Source organism: Drosophila suzukii, chromosome 2L (genome assembly GCF_043229965.1).
Source record: "Drosophila suzukii chromosome 2L, CBGP_Dsuzu_IsoJpt1.0, whole genome shotgun sequence".
Classification (NCBI taxonomy): Eukaryota; Metazoa; Arthropoda; class Insecta; order Diptera; family Drosophilidae; genus Drosophila; species Drosophila suzukii.
Window position 1 is genome coordinate 18,598,538 of NC_092080.1, and position 18,558 is coordinate 18,617,095.

An 18,558-nucleotide genomic window follows, 5' to 3' on the forward strand; every position below is an offset into this window, starting at 1 on the left:
GTGATCTAGAAATCGATAAACTGCCAGGAGAGCAGAAGCAACCACGGCAACAATAACGCTGGTTAAACTTTCCCTCACTGTTTGAACTAAACTTTTCCCCGGGCCCCCCTTTCTTTTCATTTCGCTTCGGCTGTCTCTTTTCTGCCGTATCTTGGGGTTTGGGCTTTTGTCCCACATTTGCGCGTGGTTGACGCATACTTTTTACCTACCTGCCCTCACCTTTCGATGGCCAGACTTTCCAACCAAGCGACAATTTACTTGCATTGCACGTAGACATACACAGAAAACAAATTCTAATTAATTTGGGGCTACACTAAATGATGGAGACTATGATAAAATACAAATAAATTTCAAAAAATTGTACCATTAATGTAATTTGGAATTCGATAGTATTTATTTAATATACAATAATATTATAAATATATACAGCTGTCATTAAACTATATATTTACATAATTATATAAGACCTGGTAAATATTATAGTCCCAAGATTAAATGTAAAATCATAAGGGAATGAGGATTTCATTGAAGTGCTTCAACCTCAATTGTTTTCTTCCATCGTTTTTTCCTAGCTTTATCTCAGCTAGTTATTCAATTGTTGAGTTGGTTTCCCGTTTGTAGCCAAAAAACCCACCAAAGACAAAAAGACAATGGCCCCAAGAAAACTAAACAATAATATGTTGGCTCTCCATATCAAACCATGCAAAACCTATTTTTTGCTCTATGTGCTGACCAATGAACTTACACATTGTTGTTGCTAATTATATTTGCATTTCCCTATTCTCTTTGTCGCTCTTTGCACAATTGTCATAAACCAAAGCGATTTTGTTGTTGGTCACTGTTGTTCGCAAAACGTGTCTGCACAGTGGTTTAAGAACTGTGGTTCCAATACATAATATTTTTAAAAGTTTCGTTGATAAAATCAGGTAAAGTTTTCAATAACAAACGCGTAATTTTCTTTAAAAATGTTTTTTAGCATTTTTTTCTTTTAGGAAATTTTTGTTTTAATAGATAAATGAGTTTATAGATAATGAGTTTATAGATAAATGAGTTTACACAGAGAAAACTATCTAAGAACGTTGTTCTTGAATTGAGAACATTGTTCTTGAATTGAGAACATTGTTCTTGAATTGAGAACATTGTTCTTGAATTAAGAACATTCGTTCTTAAAAACGAAATGGTGAGAAGAAACAAGTTAAATTGAGTTTATTTAACAACTTTTTTATAAGTATACACTAAAGACTGAACTAATAGTTCATTTGTACATACAATGTACTTAAATACCGTCAATTCAACTTGATTCGAGCAAAATAAAAACATTTTCAACTTAATAATGTCTTTCTTTTTTTAAGAACATTTTCAACTCAGATGAGAACGTCAGAATTTTCTCTGTGCATATAAAAAATAAAATGGTTTTCCGAGTAGTAGCTTTATTCAATGTTTATGTGAATGTTTGAAAAAGAGTTCCTTACTTTTACTTATTTTTAGGTATTATATGTGGCACTATTAAAACCTTAAACCGATAGTCAGACAAAAACTTCGATCCATGACATTCCACTCTAGCCCACCACCCGTCCTTTTCCAAGTTGCCGTTCACAAAAGCCGCACGTTACATGCAAATAACACGCATACGAGGCCCACTAAATATGGCAGTCGGAGCCAACCGACTGGACAACTGACTCACAGTCGGTTGGGGCTGAAAACCTCGGTACAGTGAGGCAGCGGGACTGAAAAACAGGCCTACCAGATCTCGTACACTTACCAGTGGGGGCAGTGTTTCCAGTTTAACGGCCCTGACCATCTCACGCTTGTCCGATTTTTGTCCACGAATCGAATTCAAGACCATGTGCAATGATCGCCGCATGAATCATGATTGCGAACTCGAATGACGGTGTGAACTGCTCGAGGTTTCTTCGCTCCATCTTTCACTATCATTGTGATTACGAATGAACAAATTATTGGATCAAGGTGAACTGAAAATATTTCCCATTGAAAGATATCTAGATTTTATTTAAAAGGTTTCTCTTCTTTTTTGCCACAATTTCACTTTAAATGTCGTGTTAATTGCAACCCAATCGAATCGTTTTTGATGTGCTAACCGGATGATTAAGCCCAAATTGAAGTGTGAAAAGTCTGCGGGTTTAATTATTTTGAAATTAAATTCACACAAAGAATTCCAAACAAAATTAGTCACAGGTACGTAATCAGGAAGCTTAGGGAAGTATTTAAAGGTATTGTTTACTAAATTTGTTATAAGAAAATATATCAACGGCGAATGTGGGTCTTATAGTGTGAATCATGAATTACTATATACTAACTTTTCTGTTTATCAAACTTGAGAAAATGTACGAAACTTATGTAAAAATCTAGAATGACTCAAAAATAAATACATACACCAACTTGAGCATCCGATGATTCATTCGGGGCTCCACTTTATTATGTTGACTTGAGTCAATTCTCAGTGATTTACGGATTCAGTTATTTTGTTATTGATATGCCCATCTCAGAAATAGTGCAATAAATTTGCAATCAAGTTACTTTGTGCATCTTGGCGACAATCGAAAGATGCAGTGGTCAGCGGAAAAAAATTACTTAACGCTTATCAAATTGGAGACGAGGTCACACCATCGCATTTTCACCTATATGGTTAAAGTTTTCTGCTTACAGAACAAAATGCCTTATGCAAGGCATTATGAAACACTCCAGCGCATCTGGCGATCTGAACGATATACGATTTTTCTAGTACGAGCCGGAAACAGTAAACATTTTCCACTCGTTGCAACTCGCCAATAAATGAAATATTTAAATTTTCATTTTGTTTCTTTGTGATTATTTATTGCCTCTTGTAAACATTAATGACCAAGATTTGCGGATTTGCAATTGCATTTTGGTATTTCGATGAAATCACCACTAAAATACCCAAATTATTAATGAGGGAGAAACGCGATCCATAAAATCAGCAATTTTATGATACCTAATTGCCATGTAAAACGAATTCCATTAAATAGTTGATTCATGCTAATTTTAGATCAAGGTTAATGTTAACGTAAGCTCTGAGTTTGTTACACCAACTTTACCATCAAGTTGAAAACCAAGTATAAAGAAACTTTGTTTCCACTTTCTGAACTTGACTTACCTTGGCTTAATAGAATAACTTTATAAATAATCAATATCCTCATTTTAAATTCCATCTAACCGCACGTGTGCTAAACTTATGAAAAGTTTATAGCCAGAACAGACTGAATAACCTTATTTAATTGTCTGTCTGAGATGGGCGTGAATCAGCTGCTGATTCTCTCAGTTGTCAAGTGTGCACTTTCACCGAAACTGCATGAATATATTCCGAGTGTTGGGTCAAACACCACAGCCGGAGCTCTATGATTCTGGTTCGGATTTTGAGGTCTCTGCATTAAATATAAAACACGGCCACCAAGGTTGTGGGAAGAATTTGTGTGGGGCACGTTGCGGGTTCGAAAAAGAGAGAACGCCAACCTTGAAAAGCAATCGCGATACGACCGCAGAACTGTATAACCGAATGTATCTGTCGGATGTGGTTCTAAAGCCAGTTAGATGATGACGATGATGGTGACGATCATCGGAATGAGAATATGACAGACCCCTGATAGTTATGCTCTACTGGGGCGTATCTGTTCTTGTGCCATTGCGCTGATCTCCTCCGGTTTTTATTTGGTTTATATGGATAGTTTATTGTTTGTTCGTTTGGTAAAAGGCTTAATTTTTGCCTGCAACACATACATCGTAAAGCCTGAACTCATGACATTGAAAATGCTAAAATACAGCAACAGACAAACGGGTTTTTCATACCCCATTCAAGCAAACCGGTTGGCAATCATCGTTTACTGCCTCAGACTCGGTCTCAATCTCAAATCTCAGTTCCCCAGCCTGGGAGGCTCATGTATGTGCTGGTACAGCGGCGTTCGTCTAGCAAGAACCACCGACTCTCCATCTACAACCCCATCTCCGCCGGATTCCCAATCTCGGTGGTGGCTAAACCTGATGCCCCTGCAAAGCCCAAGCCCGCCGTCTAATGGCCATGTTAACAAACCCCAGAGACCATTAACACCATGCTGCAATTGTCAGTTGTGTTTGCCGTTTGCTGTTGGTCAAGTTTTCCGATTTGTTTTCTTCATATTTGTTGTCTTCACTGGTTTTCTTGCAGTGTCACTGATCCGGTGGCTCGTTTCCAACTGAGTTGGGTTCAAGTAAAGCCAAAGCTCAGGGTAGAGTCTTGCTCAGGGACAAGTTAAGGGGAAAATATGGTCAGGCAGGTGATGGCTTTTCGTTCAGACATAGACAAATGCAATGAGAGGTCTTTGGCAATCTTATCTATGATAACCATTTTATCAGAAATTTAGCTAAAACCTATTGTTAAACCTTAAAAAACATTTATTTATCTACAAATTGTCTACCGATAACCGATTATTTATTTTGAAACTACTTTAATCAAAAAATAAGTGTTAGCTTACGTAAATGATCATTGTTAGATATCAGAACAATCAAAACAAGTCTTGTTTGCAAGAACTACAAAACTTGAATATAACAAAAGATGGAGCGTAACCTTCAAGAGAAATTCCAAGCCAGCTCTTTGCAAAGCAATCGAAACACTTGAGATAATATTTGATCAGTGGCAATGACATACATACCTAGATAGAACATTAAATAGATATGTCACGTACAAGAACTTGGAGATTATGAAAAGTGGAATAGTTTCACTCAGTTGCTCAGGAAGTCATGTATCTTGTCCCCTTTTTAACTATTTACTTGGTTACATCTAACTTCCTTTGATTAGTTTGCAAATATCAAGAGTCTGAATATCCGGGACCGCCCTCAACAAACATTATCTGAAATTCCAACATTTTATTTGAATGGCATTAGTTGTTAACTGAGAGCAGGCCAACAGAGAACGTGATTGTTTGATCCTAATTTGGCAGGGCCGAGCGGAAGACTTTATTTACCTTGTATCTGTTACACAATTTGCAATCAACAAATGCCCAGTACAATATTTACGCTCAGAACTGACTAGATGTTACTTCCACTTGAATTCCACCTTCTAATTTAACATTTCCCGCTGTAATTCCACTTTTTGCCATCAAAAAACGATTGCCAAGTGCAAAACGTTGTTGAGATACAAGAGGAATCTCAGAGATAAATATGCCTGGCCAGATATCAAATGACGCTTTGGGTAGTCCAAAGTAGTTAGGAGGCAAACATTTACTTTTACCATCTATCAAGGGACCTCGAATAGCTCCACAGACTGAAACGCCGATAGTTGGATGAAATATGAGAATGAGATACTGGGCATTCATTTGCCATCAGTTTGGTTGGATAGCTGAACAAATAAACTGACTTTTGTTTGGCCTTTCCCAATAATTGACCTTACTTGCAGTGCTGGCCGATAATTGTCATATGAGTTTTGCCCGCCTGCGGCAACATTCCTTCGCCTGGGGAAAAGAGCTTTATTAATAATTAATTTAGGCGGGCAATTGAGCGATGGTCGACAGACTACATATGTAGTTATACACATATGGTTAGGCCAACTTCTCATTTCAAAGTCCTCGGTTGCGTGCAACGAGCTAATTACATGGCCAAACTGTCTTTTCATTTCTTCGCGACGGAGTTGGCCCAAGGTGGGTTAAGTATACACCCCAATAGCGGTAGTTTGGGCTCCATTGAACCGCTCTACGTACCGCCCCCAACTTGTGCTTTAATAATGTTTACATGATTGATTCATGCGCGATGGCTCTTAGTCAAGTTAATGAGGCACTGTTTCTCTTTGAGTGCCGGTGTGCGTGGGCGTTACTTTTCCACCTCCCACCACCCCAAAGAAAAACCTCACATGATTCTATCGCTTGAATGGGTTAACTTTAAAAAAATCACTTTCGTGCTCTGTTTGCTTGGCTTTTGTTTGTTCGTTCTCAGCTGAGGAAATGGGTTCGCCACGTCGACTTTTGGGTGCGCCTCGAGTGCATTAGCTCAGACCAATAAAGCTCGGAAAACCCAAGCACAGCATGACGGACATTGCAAGGACGACCTTCAAAGTGGTCTGACTTTACGATGTGGGCGGTGATAGTTGTGGTTAAAGTTTTTAAAAAGGAGAGCCGTTTATATCACCCAAAGTCTAGAAATGTTCTTAATTTAATTAAGCCCATATTTAAAATTTAATTTTCTCTATAGAGAGAGAAATATTCAAGTACATTGTTCTTGAATTGTGAGTACATTTTGGTATCAATGTCCTCAATATTAGAACAAAATGGTGAGAGCAGAAAAAATAAATAGAGTTTATTTAACAGCTTTTTGGTAAGTATACACTACATACTGGACTAATAGTTTATTTGTTGAGATATACAATGTAAATACCGCCAATTCGACTTGGCTCTAGCAAAACGAAAACATTTTCAACGTCAAAAATGTCGTTCTACCTTTAAGAATTTTTTCTTTAAATGAGTTCTTTCAAAGAAACTCTTTTACAATATGTCAAGGAAAAACATTAACCTAATGATTTGTCGGCATTTCCCCAGCGAGTTGAGAGCAATCCAAATATAAGATATCGATCCGAGCAATTAAACGAACCTACAGGCAATTTTGTGCATATCAGAAACGAGTAAATATGTGTTCATTTAGCGAGGCCCAAGTTCACCGTCATCACAGCTACCTTTCAGTGAAGTACAGAGTACAAGGTCCGTTGTGGGGCCAACTTTATCTATGTGGGCTCATCAGGATGGGATGGGATTTCCGGGGGATAGGGACCTATTAAATGCTGAATTATTTATGACAAAACTGTGCGGGGGATGATCCTGCCGTTAGAGTCCTTCAGGTTATGTTTACACAACCTGGCTAATGCTTCGTTGGCTTTTGCCTAATTTGCTTCTCTCAGGTTGGTAGTCAGTGTTTTTCATTCCCCATTCCCATGGTTGTCTAGGCAAGTGTAAGTTGTCTAATAGCCGACCCACGCATGTTTACATTGGGTCTACGGAAAATGCCTTTTAAATAACAACCTTGTCGCTACATGAACTTACATATTAGCGGATAGCAGACTTCCCATTTCCATCGCCAATCCCCGTTCCCATCCCCTTTTCCTGTTTATGCTAGAACGTTTTATTGACTCCACTGACGGACGGAGGAGTCATGCGCATTTGCCCACTTCTATTGGCCGGCCAAGTTATGCGAACTTTGGGAAAATTACCCTACTGTTCCCAGGTCCATAACTACCTCAAACGAACATGCATGACCCACTTTGGCCACATAAATTTCCATGTACACGAAGGCAAGGAGGAAGGCAGTTCGGCCAGATGAGACCACTAAATAATGAAATGCACGGTTCAATACACTGAACACAATTTTCTCAGGGCCCATGATGATCTTCTTGACTAGGTAATATCGCAACCCATGATTCTTTGGAATAACATAAATGCCTGAAATCGCTGTTGCACTTATCTTATCGGTATCTTTGCATTAGATTTTTTACAAAGCAAAGCGTCTAATCATTACTAACATTATCGTTACTCATTGATTGAGGTAAATGATCGAGGTAATGTTTTCAAAACTTATGAAATCCGACTTTAATGAAATCGAATCATATATCTGTCTTTGGCATACTCGACAGTCATTGTTAAAACTTCATTAATTAAATGAAACACCAAAAGGGTGGTAGATCAATAATAAACTATACGGGTAAATAGATATGACTCAGCTAAAGTGAACATGCCATAAAATTTGATTTCTAAGAGACCTACGTAATTTCGTTTTTGAGTTAGATCGATACCATCACCATTTTAATTGACACATTGAAGGGGAGAAACAACTCGCATTGCACCCTATAGCAGGGGCGTGTGAGAAGCGCGGAGAGAGGCGAGAGAAAGAATTAATTGCCGCTAGGGGGCGTAACCAACTCGACCCACATTTTCTCCCTCCAAATGCAAATCGAAATCGAAAACACAACTTGGATTTGGGTTGCGAAGTTGCGTGAGTTTCACTTTTATTTAGAGTGTCTTCTTTTCGTGTATTGGGCAAACAATAATTCAGCAATCAACGTGCTCATCGTCGAGTTAAACTCGCATTAATTTTGCATTTCTCGAAAACGCCTAATAAATCGAGTCAGACCCGGTAATTGCGTTTCGCCAAAACGCCATTAAAGATTCAACGGCTCGAGACGCCCTCGGGGTAAATATGAATCCGCGTCTAAAGTGGGGAGGGCCCAATTAGGTGACATGCAATAAAGCAGGGACTGGTACAAAAAAGTTGTCTGAGTGAAACCAACGCCTTCGTTTCCTCCTGGCCGCATGTCCTCCCCGAGGGATACAAGATACCGCGACTGGCGTGGTGGGTGCACTACTTGGGGCTTGTTAATGGACTTGACACTTGGCCAACAGTTGGTCACGCGCCGCAAGTCGACGCCCATAATGATGATAATTACAAGACCAACAGCTGCCACCTTCTCGCCACAACTTGCACTTGTTGTTCCGCTCGATCCGGCTATTGAAGTTTTTGTTTCGTATCCATAGGAATATGATTAATGACGTGGGCTCTTCGGTCAGCGGGTGAGTAACGCTTGACCTAAAAACAGAAACGATATATATATCGCCAGTGAAAGTGACCACATAAAAATATGGCGAACTTAGAGTTGCAAGGAAAGTGAGAGGGAAAGCAAAATCAAAACAAATAAGCATGGGCATAAAAAGAACATCAATTAATTATAAACAATTGATCAGGTTCCGGTTGAAAAATGGGGATCGTTGCGACCTAAATTGGTGTTATTGTTATCAAATTACAAAGTGAGGTGAGCCCCAAAAAGATAAGTGGGTCAATAAATTATTTAAAACAATGTGAACGTTTGAAAAACATTGATATTTTAAATCAAAGATTATTTCCCATCGGAGTACTTCGAAACTCATAACAAATTTGCGATAAAAAGAATACTATAACATAAAGTTAAAACAAAAACGTTGACTTTATCAGAAGTGATTGATTAAGACACGACCTTAATTCAATTAACTTTAAAATACAGTTCCTAGAAACCTAAAGGCATGACATAAAATCAGAATAACGCTGGTTGTGGTGATCTAATAAAGACCTTAAAGACAATAAAGGTTTATTGCCCGCTTTCGTCATATACAGGAATAAGGCACTTCAAAGTGAACAAATCAATATCTTATCGAAGGAAAAGCTTAATAAATTGCGATTACATTTGAAGAACCTGGTGGTATGGTGGCATGCTCTTGAACGTGATATGGGAACGACAACCCATTGCAAGCACCTGTCAATTAGAGAATTGCATTTACCTGGATACAGACAAGAGTTGGTCGCTAGAAATGGCAACAGAAGACGACGACAACGACAATAACAAATATAATTATATGGTCACAAAGGGGCTGAAAGGGGACGCTGGCAAATTGCGTTAGAGTGTGCAATCTTGCTAATGACCCAATTAGAACGATGGCCAAACAGCTTTCACCGAACTGCGACCCGACCTGTTTTCCTTATTTTATTCTGCTGTAACTCTGTGTGTCGGCCAGGCTGACAGGACATGTCAGAACCACAATCTGGATTCAGGCATTGCAAGGACAGTGCCGACCACACAATGAAAAGTTCAGGGCAGGCGAAAGGAGGCAGGAGGATTGCTTTGGTCGAGGGTCGAACACGCGACTGTTAAAAAATACATTTTCCAACTATAACAATTTCACGGCGGACGAAGTGAACTTGAATGAAATGGAATTGTCCCTGTCCTTGCACTTCCCACTCCCTTTGCAAACTCTCTTTCATAAATATCTAAGCAGGGCAAAGATGACGCCATTACATGATTCCAGACCAAACAGACATGCGACGCACGAAATTTTACAAAAAACCATGAAAATAACAGAGGAGCACTTTCACAGTGACGCAGGGGAAACTCCAGCCCCCACTCACCACCTCCACCTCCACCTCCTCCTCATCGCCATCATCTTTTTGCCAAGGTCGAGGCCAAGTGGTGGCACATTATTTCGCAATTTACTTGTTACTTTAATAACCGACCCACATGCGAGCCCTGACCGCCAGCCCACAGCTCCCCCACTTGGCACATCCCCACCATTAACAAAGCACTTATCCCAATCCCTGACCTTAGCCCGCCCTAAACCACTAACCAAATAACCCAGCCAAACCAGACTAAACCAATCCAAACAGTCCAACTTAACTCGCATGTAAATTGTCTTGCGTGGCGTGCGGACCATCAATGTGTTCATTTGACAATAATTGAGTTTCGGTTATGACGAGCATTTCATGAATATTCCATGGAATGTATATCTGTATAGGTATGACAGTCTGAGCGACATTTCGTGACCATAGGCTGACATTTTAGGGCTTGATTCTTTGGCATTTTCCAATATTTGTTTAAAAAAAAGTTGCATTGTAATAGCTAAGGAAATTCTATAAATTTGATTCTGGATTAGATTTTGGCATTCGTTAATCAATATTCTTTCCCAGATTTCCCGAAATTCTCCCAAAGTCTCCATTAAACCAAAATTAAAGTTATTAATGGTAATATCCGAAAAGATCCTTACATTTTTTCAAACTTCCTTGGGGGAAGGTTCAGGGAACATTTAGTAGTTCCATCAACGTTCTATAAATGTTTTGTTCTATACATACAATCATTTATTATTAATGTAGGTCATTAAATATAATAAGATGTCTGGTTGCCAGCAGCTTTTGTCCTTTTTTCCCGAGTTTGACTAGGATTAAGTGTAAATTTTTTGATCCATGACAGTTAATCTATAACAATTTCTACTATTGTTCTTGGGTTTCAGAGAGACGGAGCGGTACAAAAAGGTGAAATGGCAGGACCTGCGTGTGGGGGACATTGTCCATCTGTCCAACAACGAGACGGTGCCGGCGGACATTCTGCTGTTGCGGACAAGCGACCCCCAAGGGGTCTGCTACATAGACACCTGCGATTTGGACGGGGAAACGAATCTGAAGCGTCGCGAGGTGAGTTCCCAACAATTAGCCAACCCGGATACGCTACGTGATACTACAGATATTTGGCATTTCTTCGCAGGTTGTACGTGGCTTTGAGGAGATGCAGAGCATTTTTGTGCCCAGCAAATTTGTGAGTCGCGTGGAGGCGGATGCGCCGACAACGAAGCTATATAGATTCCATGGGGCCTTAATACATCCAACTGGGGAGCGTGTGCCCATATCGACCGAGTGCCTTTTGCTGAGAGAGAGCAGACTGAAGGTGGGTGAACCTTTGCCGTGTTCTAATGTGATTTCTTTAATCTAAACTAAATCTTTGTTTCAGAATACGGACTATATAGAGGGTATCGTGGTCTATGCGGGACATGAAACCAAGTCAATGCTAAATAATAGTGGTCCAAGGTACAAGCGATCCCAGGTGGAACAGCAAATGAATATTGATGTGATATGGTAAGTTTGCTGATAGATGGTATTCGGGATACAATAATATTATTAATAACTATCCTGAAGAGTTCTTTATAGATACTCACATATTAAATCTATATGTTTGGTCTGATTACTTTCAGGTGTGTGATAATATTGTTGATATTGTGCGTTGTTGGCGCTGTAGGTTGCAGAATGTGGTTGAGCTCATTTACCCAATTCCCGGTGCCATATCTGCCGCCGAATAAACTGACTGCCAATATGGAGAGCATGTGGATTTTCTGGACATATATCGTGATCCTGCAGGTGATGATTCCTCTCTCCCTCTACGTGACCATCGAGCTGTGCAAGATCCTGCAAGTGTTTCACATCCACAACAATGTCGATCTATACGATCAGGAGACTAATAAGCAGACGGAATGTCGAGCGATGAACATAACAGAGGAGTTGGGACAGATCCAGCATATATTTACTGACAAAACAGGTACTCTCACTGAGAACAAGATGATCTTTCGACGCTGCGTTGTAAACGGATCGGATTACAATCATCCGCCCTCGGAGCTGGAAAAGATATACTCGAAGCCAGGAGCTCCGGCTCCGCCTCTGATTCCGAACGATAACTTAAATAATGACATGGCGCAACTCACACAAGGAGTCTATCTTACACCACATGCGCAACGCATCCAGGAGTTCCTGGTGGTGCTGGCCATTTGCAACACGGTTATCGTGGGTGCCGCTCCCCATCGAGATTTAATGAATGCCAGTGGTATTATCGAGGTGCAGCAAATAGGCAACAGTCCGGCGAACCTCAAACACGGCAAGCAACGACAGAAACTATTGGCCGGCACCACAACGACGACCACAAGGACAACTATAATAAATGGACCTGTGACACAGCAACAGGCCATATCCATTCCAGCGGATCGTTATATCCGTCTGGCGGAATCACGATCGGTGACACCTTCTCCGCCGCCCAATCTTCTATTTGCGCTGCCCGCCCAGAGTCATCAGCCCACTCTGTCGCCCATCAGCAGTTCGGCGGAATCGTCACCGAACTCCGAGTCTGAATCACCATCACCGCCGATGAAGAACAAGGCGCTTTCCAACAGTATTTCGCCCACAGGAAGGGCTAAGGCAGTGATCAACTCTAAGATCACTAGTATAGCAACCTTCCTGAATGCCAAAACTCAGGGAAAGCGGTTGAAATTGCCGTAAGTCTGTGCCTATTATTGACTTTCCCAAAGATATAATTTAACCGTTTGCCTTTCTAATTTCTAGATCATCCAAAACGGAGACGATTTATAGAACCGCCGATGGGCGGCCGCTTTACGAAGCCGAGAGTCCCGATGAGTTGGCCCTGGTGAATGCTGCCTATAGCTATGAATGCTGCCTGCTGAATCGCAGTGCCAACCAAATCTTGGTCAGCATGCCCACAACAGGAGCCACAAGGGAGTACGAGATCCTTAAGGTACTGCCCTTCGACTCCAGTCGCAAGTGCATGTCCATTGTGGTGCGGCAGATAGGCACCCAGGAGATTGTGCTATACACCAAGGGTGCGGATAGCTCCATCATGCCCGTCTTGGTGCCCTGCTCGCACAACAGTCCTGAGGGTGAGTGTTGATTTCTTTACTGTAATCTCAGGGAAAAGTAGAAATTCCTATTAATTCGATTCGTTATTGATTTTAGGCATCCTGCGAGAACAGACCCAGCAACAGCTGGATCGCTATGCCCGCGAGGGTCTGCGCATCTTGGTGATGGCCAAGCGGACCCTAAACTCCGCCGACTACACGGATTGGTGGGCGCGTCATCAGGAAATCGAGATGTCGCTGGAGAACCGCGAGCGAAGATTACGCGACTCGTTCGCGAAGTTGGAAAGCAATCTGACCCTGTTGGGGGCAACAGGAATCGAGGATCGCCTGCAGGATGGAGTGCCGGAGACGATAGCATCGCTACTCTCCGCTGGGATCTCAGTTTGGGTTCTGACTGGCGACAAACCCGAAACGGCCATAAATATTGCCTACTCTGCAAAACTATTCACCCAGCAAATGGAGCTCATTAGGCAAGTAACTTGTATAACATTGTATGTTATATTTCTAACTTGATTTCTTTATGCTTCTAGGTTGACAGCACGATCCCGCGATGCAGCGGAAACAGCCATAAATTTCTATCTGACTGACATGGAGAATGACAAGACAACATCCTCGTTGGGCTATGGCCAGACGCTAAGAAAGAAACAGCGCGCATTGGTAGTGGATGGAAAGACGCTAACCTTTATTCTAGATCCAAAGTAAGATTAATTTGAGACTTTATTATCATTCCCTAATAACCCTTATTATATTTACCAGGTCCAAGCTGATTATGCCGTTTCTGCGGTTGTCCAAGCGGTGCGCATCGGTACTCTGTTGCCGTTCCACGCCGCTGCAGAAGGCGTACCTAGTCAAAGTGGTCAAAGAGGAGCTAAACCTGCGCACACTGGCCATCGGGGATGGCGCCAACGATGTGTCCATGATCCAGATGGCTGATGTGGGCGTTGGAATCTCAGGTCAGGAGGGCATGCAGGCCGTGATGGCCGCCGATTTCACTCTGCCCCGCTTTCGTTACCTGGAGCGCCTGCTGCTGGCACATGGCTATTGGTGCTACGATCGATTGTCGCGCATGATCTTGTATTTCTTCTATAAGAATGCGGTAAGTCTAAAGCCAAAATGTTCCAATAAAAATTCTAACCAAATTGCATTCTTTTAGGCCTTTGTCTTTCTGATATTCTGGTACCAGTTGTATTGCGGATTCTCCGGCCAAGTGATGATGGATCAGATGTACTTGATGCTGTACAATTTGATATTCACTTCGCTGCCGCCCTTGGCCATTGGAGTGTACGATAAGCGTGTGCCCGAAGATCTCTTACTAAAAAATCCATATCTCTATAAAAATGTGAGTTGCCAAACAAGTTGTGTTAATCTTAACGAGACCTGTTGAATGTTTCAAATTATCCATTAAACCGGCTATGTGATTAACCATTAACATTTGTCGTTTCAGGGTCGACTGGGCGTAGCTTATAGACCGCATGACTTCTGGCTGATATTACTGGATTCCCTCTATCAGAGTCTGGTCATATTCTTTGTGGCGCTGTGCGCCTATGCGGAGAACGATGTGGGGATCTGGGAGTTCGGCACGACGATAACGGCGTCCTGCCTGTTCGCCAATCTCGTGCACTGTGCCATTGAAATACGTTCCTGGGTGAGTTAGTTAGTTCTTAGTTAATTTTTATTATTATTAATATAATTATATATAATATAATGTTGAGATCAAGGAGGTGATTGTGTATAATGTTTGAGTGTCCCAAGTCTTATAAATTAAATCGGCAAATTTCTTCTTAAGTTTCGTTAGAGAATAATGATGTGTGGATGTTGTTACTGTTAATCATATATATTATATGTATTACCATATATATTATAAATGTTATATTTCTTTCCAGACTGTGCTGCATGTCTTATCCATAGTGGTTAGCTTAGGTTCCTTCTACCTCTTTTCGATTGTGTACGATTCGATGTGCTTGAACTGCTTTGGAGTGCGCTCCTCGTACTGGGTGATCTTTGTGTGCTTCGGCTCTGCAGTCCACTGGCTGGTGATATTGCTCTCCACAGTGGTGGCTGTTCTGCCACGGTTAGTATGGAATATGCAGTCAGCTCTACAGATTTTTATTAATATAAACTATTTTTGCAGCCTGCTACTGACCACTGTGCGCATCTCGCTGTGTCCCGACGACAGCACCAAAGTTATCCTGCAAAGCAAACGTGAGCGCAGCAGAGGTGAGGGTTTGTTAGTTACTTGGTCGCGCTCCACGTCAGCCTCATCAATCTATAGGTAAAAAGGCACAAAATACTTGACCTGACAGCAAGCTGCAATTTTTCTTTGCACGATTTAATTACACCTTTTTGCGCATGCAATTTTTCAATTGTATATTTTTATGATTTTGTGTCTTTTTATTTGTACATTGCTTTAAAAATTCGCTATCTACTGCCGCTCCCTATCTAAATAAGTAAATTTAACTTTCCAGAATCACCGATTATGGGTCTAAGAATCAGATTATAACAACGATTACCTGATGGAGCGCCAAAATGCAATTCCTCGGCTATCTCAGCAGCAACTAGAATAAGAAAACACGACTAGCAATCCACAAATTTGTACACATGTGCTTTCACTCTAAATATGTGGCCTTCGACACCGATTATTAATAATATTGCTTTAGTTTAGTTGATCCACTTTGGTCCGTAGGTTCCGAAAGCATTTAGCTTAAATGTACTTAGTGATCAATTGTAATGATTTGTTTAGCGAATGATTTGTTGCAGACGCGCTTAGATTTCCGAGTTATCGTTCCGAGTTTTAGTTAAAATGTTAAGGCAAGGAAAGCAATTGCACAATTGCACGCATGTCATAGTTTACATATTTATTTGTATATAAGTAGAGAGCTAGTGCTCTAGGACCGAACCCAACCTAACCGACTATTGTTAAACAGAACCGAAAATACAATGCTAATTCACGTGGGTACAATGTACGATAATTTAAACTAGCTACTTATATATGTATCACCCTAACAGAAATACTTGACAATTCAAACACAACAGGACTCCATTGCGAGTTCGATGAAAAGGCTGTGATTCTACACTCATGAAGGATATATAATTATAAGATTATAAGATTATTATACACACACCTATAGACCTAGACTTGTACGTTAGTTGCATTGATTCAAGTATTGACAGAATTGTTTCTCACCTTCTGTTTCTTAGTTTGTTGTGTGAACAAGTGAATTTTTTACTTTTTTATTGAGACCATGCAATGACAAGTGGTAATAATCGATTGTTGTAATCCATTAGTTGTACTAAACCATTTACTCTACTCGTAGTCCTCTTCAAAAAGAATACAATAAGACAAACTCTAAATGCAATTCGAAAAACTTAGTACGTTAACAGGATGAATACCAGAGAGCAAAAATCGTTAGCTGAATATTTACATTGTTGAAAAGCAAGAAATCATTAAATGAAATAAATGTATATTTACCTAAATCGTTAACGTGTTTTGTTTTCACTATGGTAAATGGAATTGACGAGTGGCAAGCAATAATTTATTCAAGTTAATTTTACGTTCGCAGGGGGTACAGTCTGTAAAATAATAAACAGAGAAAACGCAGAAGTCGGTGGCCTCGACTATTAGATACCCATTACTCAGCTATGGGAAGATGGATGCCGATGCTTGGTTGTGGCTAGCGCCACCTATGATATAACGCCAACTATCCTATAACGCCCCTATCGGCTTGGTTATAACTTTTTACTGATAATAAGAACAAAATCTCATTTAAACGATTACAAAATATTAAAAAATATGGGAGATAGACGGGTTTTAGTGTTATGGTTTGTGGGCGTGGCACCCTGATGAAAGGAACTTGTGCTGAGCAGGAAGCCCAAGAATCTGCGTGTCAACTCCCAACATTTACTCTACGAGTAATGGGTATAAAAATATAACATCTTGGGCTTTGCTTGAGATAACAAAGATTATTTTCCAGTTTATTGACATTGTATGACTGCCATAAATACAGCTGCCATTTATTGATGGCAGTCTTTCTCTACGTGCTCCTCCTTGGAATATCTACCGAGGCATTGGAGCACAGTAAAAGTATATTTACCGCTTATAAAAGAATAATGGACCAAACCCTTCGCGTCATGGACGAAAGCGAGGATCCCTGTGTTAATTTCGTAAATTATGCCAGTGGTAAACATGGAAAAAATTATGATTTGTACCTACAATTTGACTCGCACCTGGACGTGCACGAGAAGATAAACCCGAAGTTCCTTGCGTTGTTTGAGTAACTGAGGTACAGAAATTTCGAATGGCGCAAGGAGAAATTCGAATGGCTGGTGACTCTCGCAAGATTAAATCGTTATGGGGTGGACCTGTTCTTCCGCATGAATCTCGAGGTACATGATAATAATTGAACCTTCTCTATTTTTATTACATTAGTATTAAGCAAGGGGTGCTGAAGATTGGATAAAAGGTCTGGGCTTTAATAGAAACCGTTCTGAGAACTTGGTCAGAGATATGCATTGAATGCGAATGAATCCATTAAATTTGACTTTGCATAAGCTAGAAAGCGAACATGGCGTTTCCATCGGAAAATACGACGAGATTATCTTTCGTCGTTCATTTCCTCCCAATTTCGTAGTGCTAGTGGACTATCTGGAGAATCTGGTGATGCTCAACTAACTAACATAATGATGAAACTCTTTTTCGATTTTACAAAACGTCACACCCTTACAGACTATGATTTCGTCTGCATCAATGTTGTAGAATACTTGATAAAATCTGCCAGCTATCTGCTCTATGAAGAGCATGTTCTAGGTCCGAGGAAAGTCAAAAAGTACGAAGCGGATGTTCAGAAGGTTTATTAAGCGGATCGGAAACAATTTGCACAGAGACTACAGGCAAACCGTTTAAATTTGACGATCTCTCAAATATCTTCCCTCTAAGAGATCTTGAGTTTCATTACCTTTAGTGTAGGCAATGTGGCTAGGAGTCAAGGCTATCGTCGCTACTTAAACGAATTCTATGCTCATATCAACCTAGAAGATGATTTCTCCACTATTCATCTGAAGGCCCTGAGGCTGCATACCCAGCTTCGGCTGCAGAAATTGGACATTGGAGTTCACTGAGCCGTATCCTGGATTTGAGAAAGAAGTCGTTTTGGTGGGAAATGGAACATCCATCATGGTATCCCTATCTATCCTGGAGGAGCCATTCTTCACGGTCCGTGGTCACGACGTTTTCAATGTAGGTTTGTAGGGAAAGAATTTAAATAAAATAATTCTTTCTAGGTCAGCCTGGTTGTTTATTTTATAGCCGAACAGATGCTTTCGGCTCTATTTCCATACCCAAAGTTTTCCCATACCGGCTGCCAGAAATACAACGAGTTGATAGGAACTTTGGATGACCTCGGGACGTATGTCGGTCGATCCCCCTGTACATGACGCTTACTTCTCTAAAGAATCGGGATTTGACCAAACACAGCTCAGTTTCACCGATAAGCCGCTGAAGCAGATCTTTTTCCTGCACTTTGCCCCGAATAAAATCGACAGCTAATTCCATTCAGGTCCTAATGTCCCGTTTATCGACCTC

General features: G+C 40.7%; 1 protein-coding gene across 4 annotated transcripts in view; it reads left to right on the forward strand.

The window, feature by feature from the left end:
* Positions 1-16,454, forward strand: part of LOC108020933 (phospholipid-transporting ATPase VD) — a 28,051-nt gene extending 11,597 nt beyond the window's left edge. For 3 of the 4 annotated variants that reach the window (XM_070997543.1, XM_070997546.1, XM_070997547.1), the window contains exons 4-16: positions 10,800-10,980; positions 11,051-11,230; positions 11,294-11,418; positions 11,535-12,602; positions 12,670-13,001; positions 13,078-13,450; positions 13,511-13,678; positions 13,737-14,076; positions 14,134-14,319; positions 14,425-14,625; positions 14,864-15,051; positions 15,112-15,252; positions 15,446-16,454. In XM_070997543.1, the coding sequence (XP_070853644.1) occupies positions 10,800-10,980; positions 11,051-11,230; positions 11,294-11,418; positions 11,535-12,602; positions 12,670-13,001; positions 13,078-13,450; positions 13,511-13,678; positions 13,737-14,076; positions 14,134-14,319; positions 14,425-14,625; positions 14,864-15,051; positions 15,112-15,252; positions 15,446-15,494 (3,532 nt within the window). In that variant the 3' untranslated portion in view covers positions 15,495-16,454. The remainder of the gene's footprint in view (positions 1-10,799; positions 10,981-11,050; positions 11,231-11,293; positions 11,419-11,534; positions 12,603-12,669; positions 13,002-13,077; positions 13,451-13,510; positions 13,679-13,736; positions 14,077-14,133; positions 14,320-14,424; positions 14,626-14,863; positions 15,052-15,111; positions 15,253-15,445) is intronic. The other variant, XM_070997548.1, reaches the window with a different exon arrangement.
* The last annotated feature ends 2,104 nt before the right edge of the window (positions 16,455-18,558 follow it).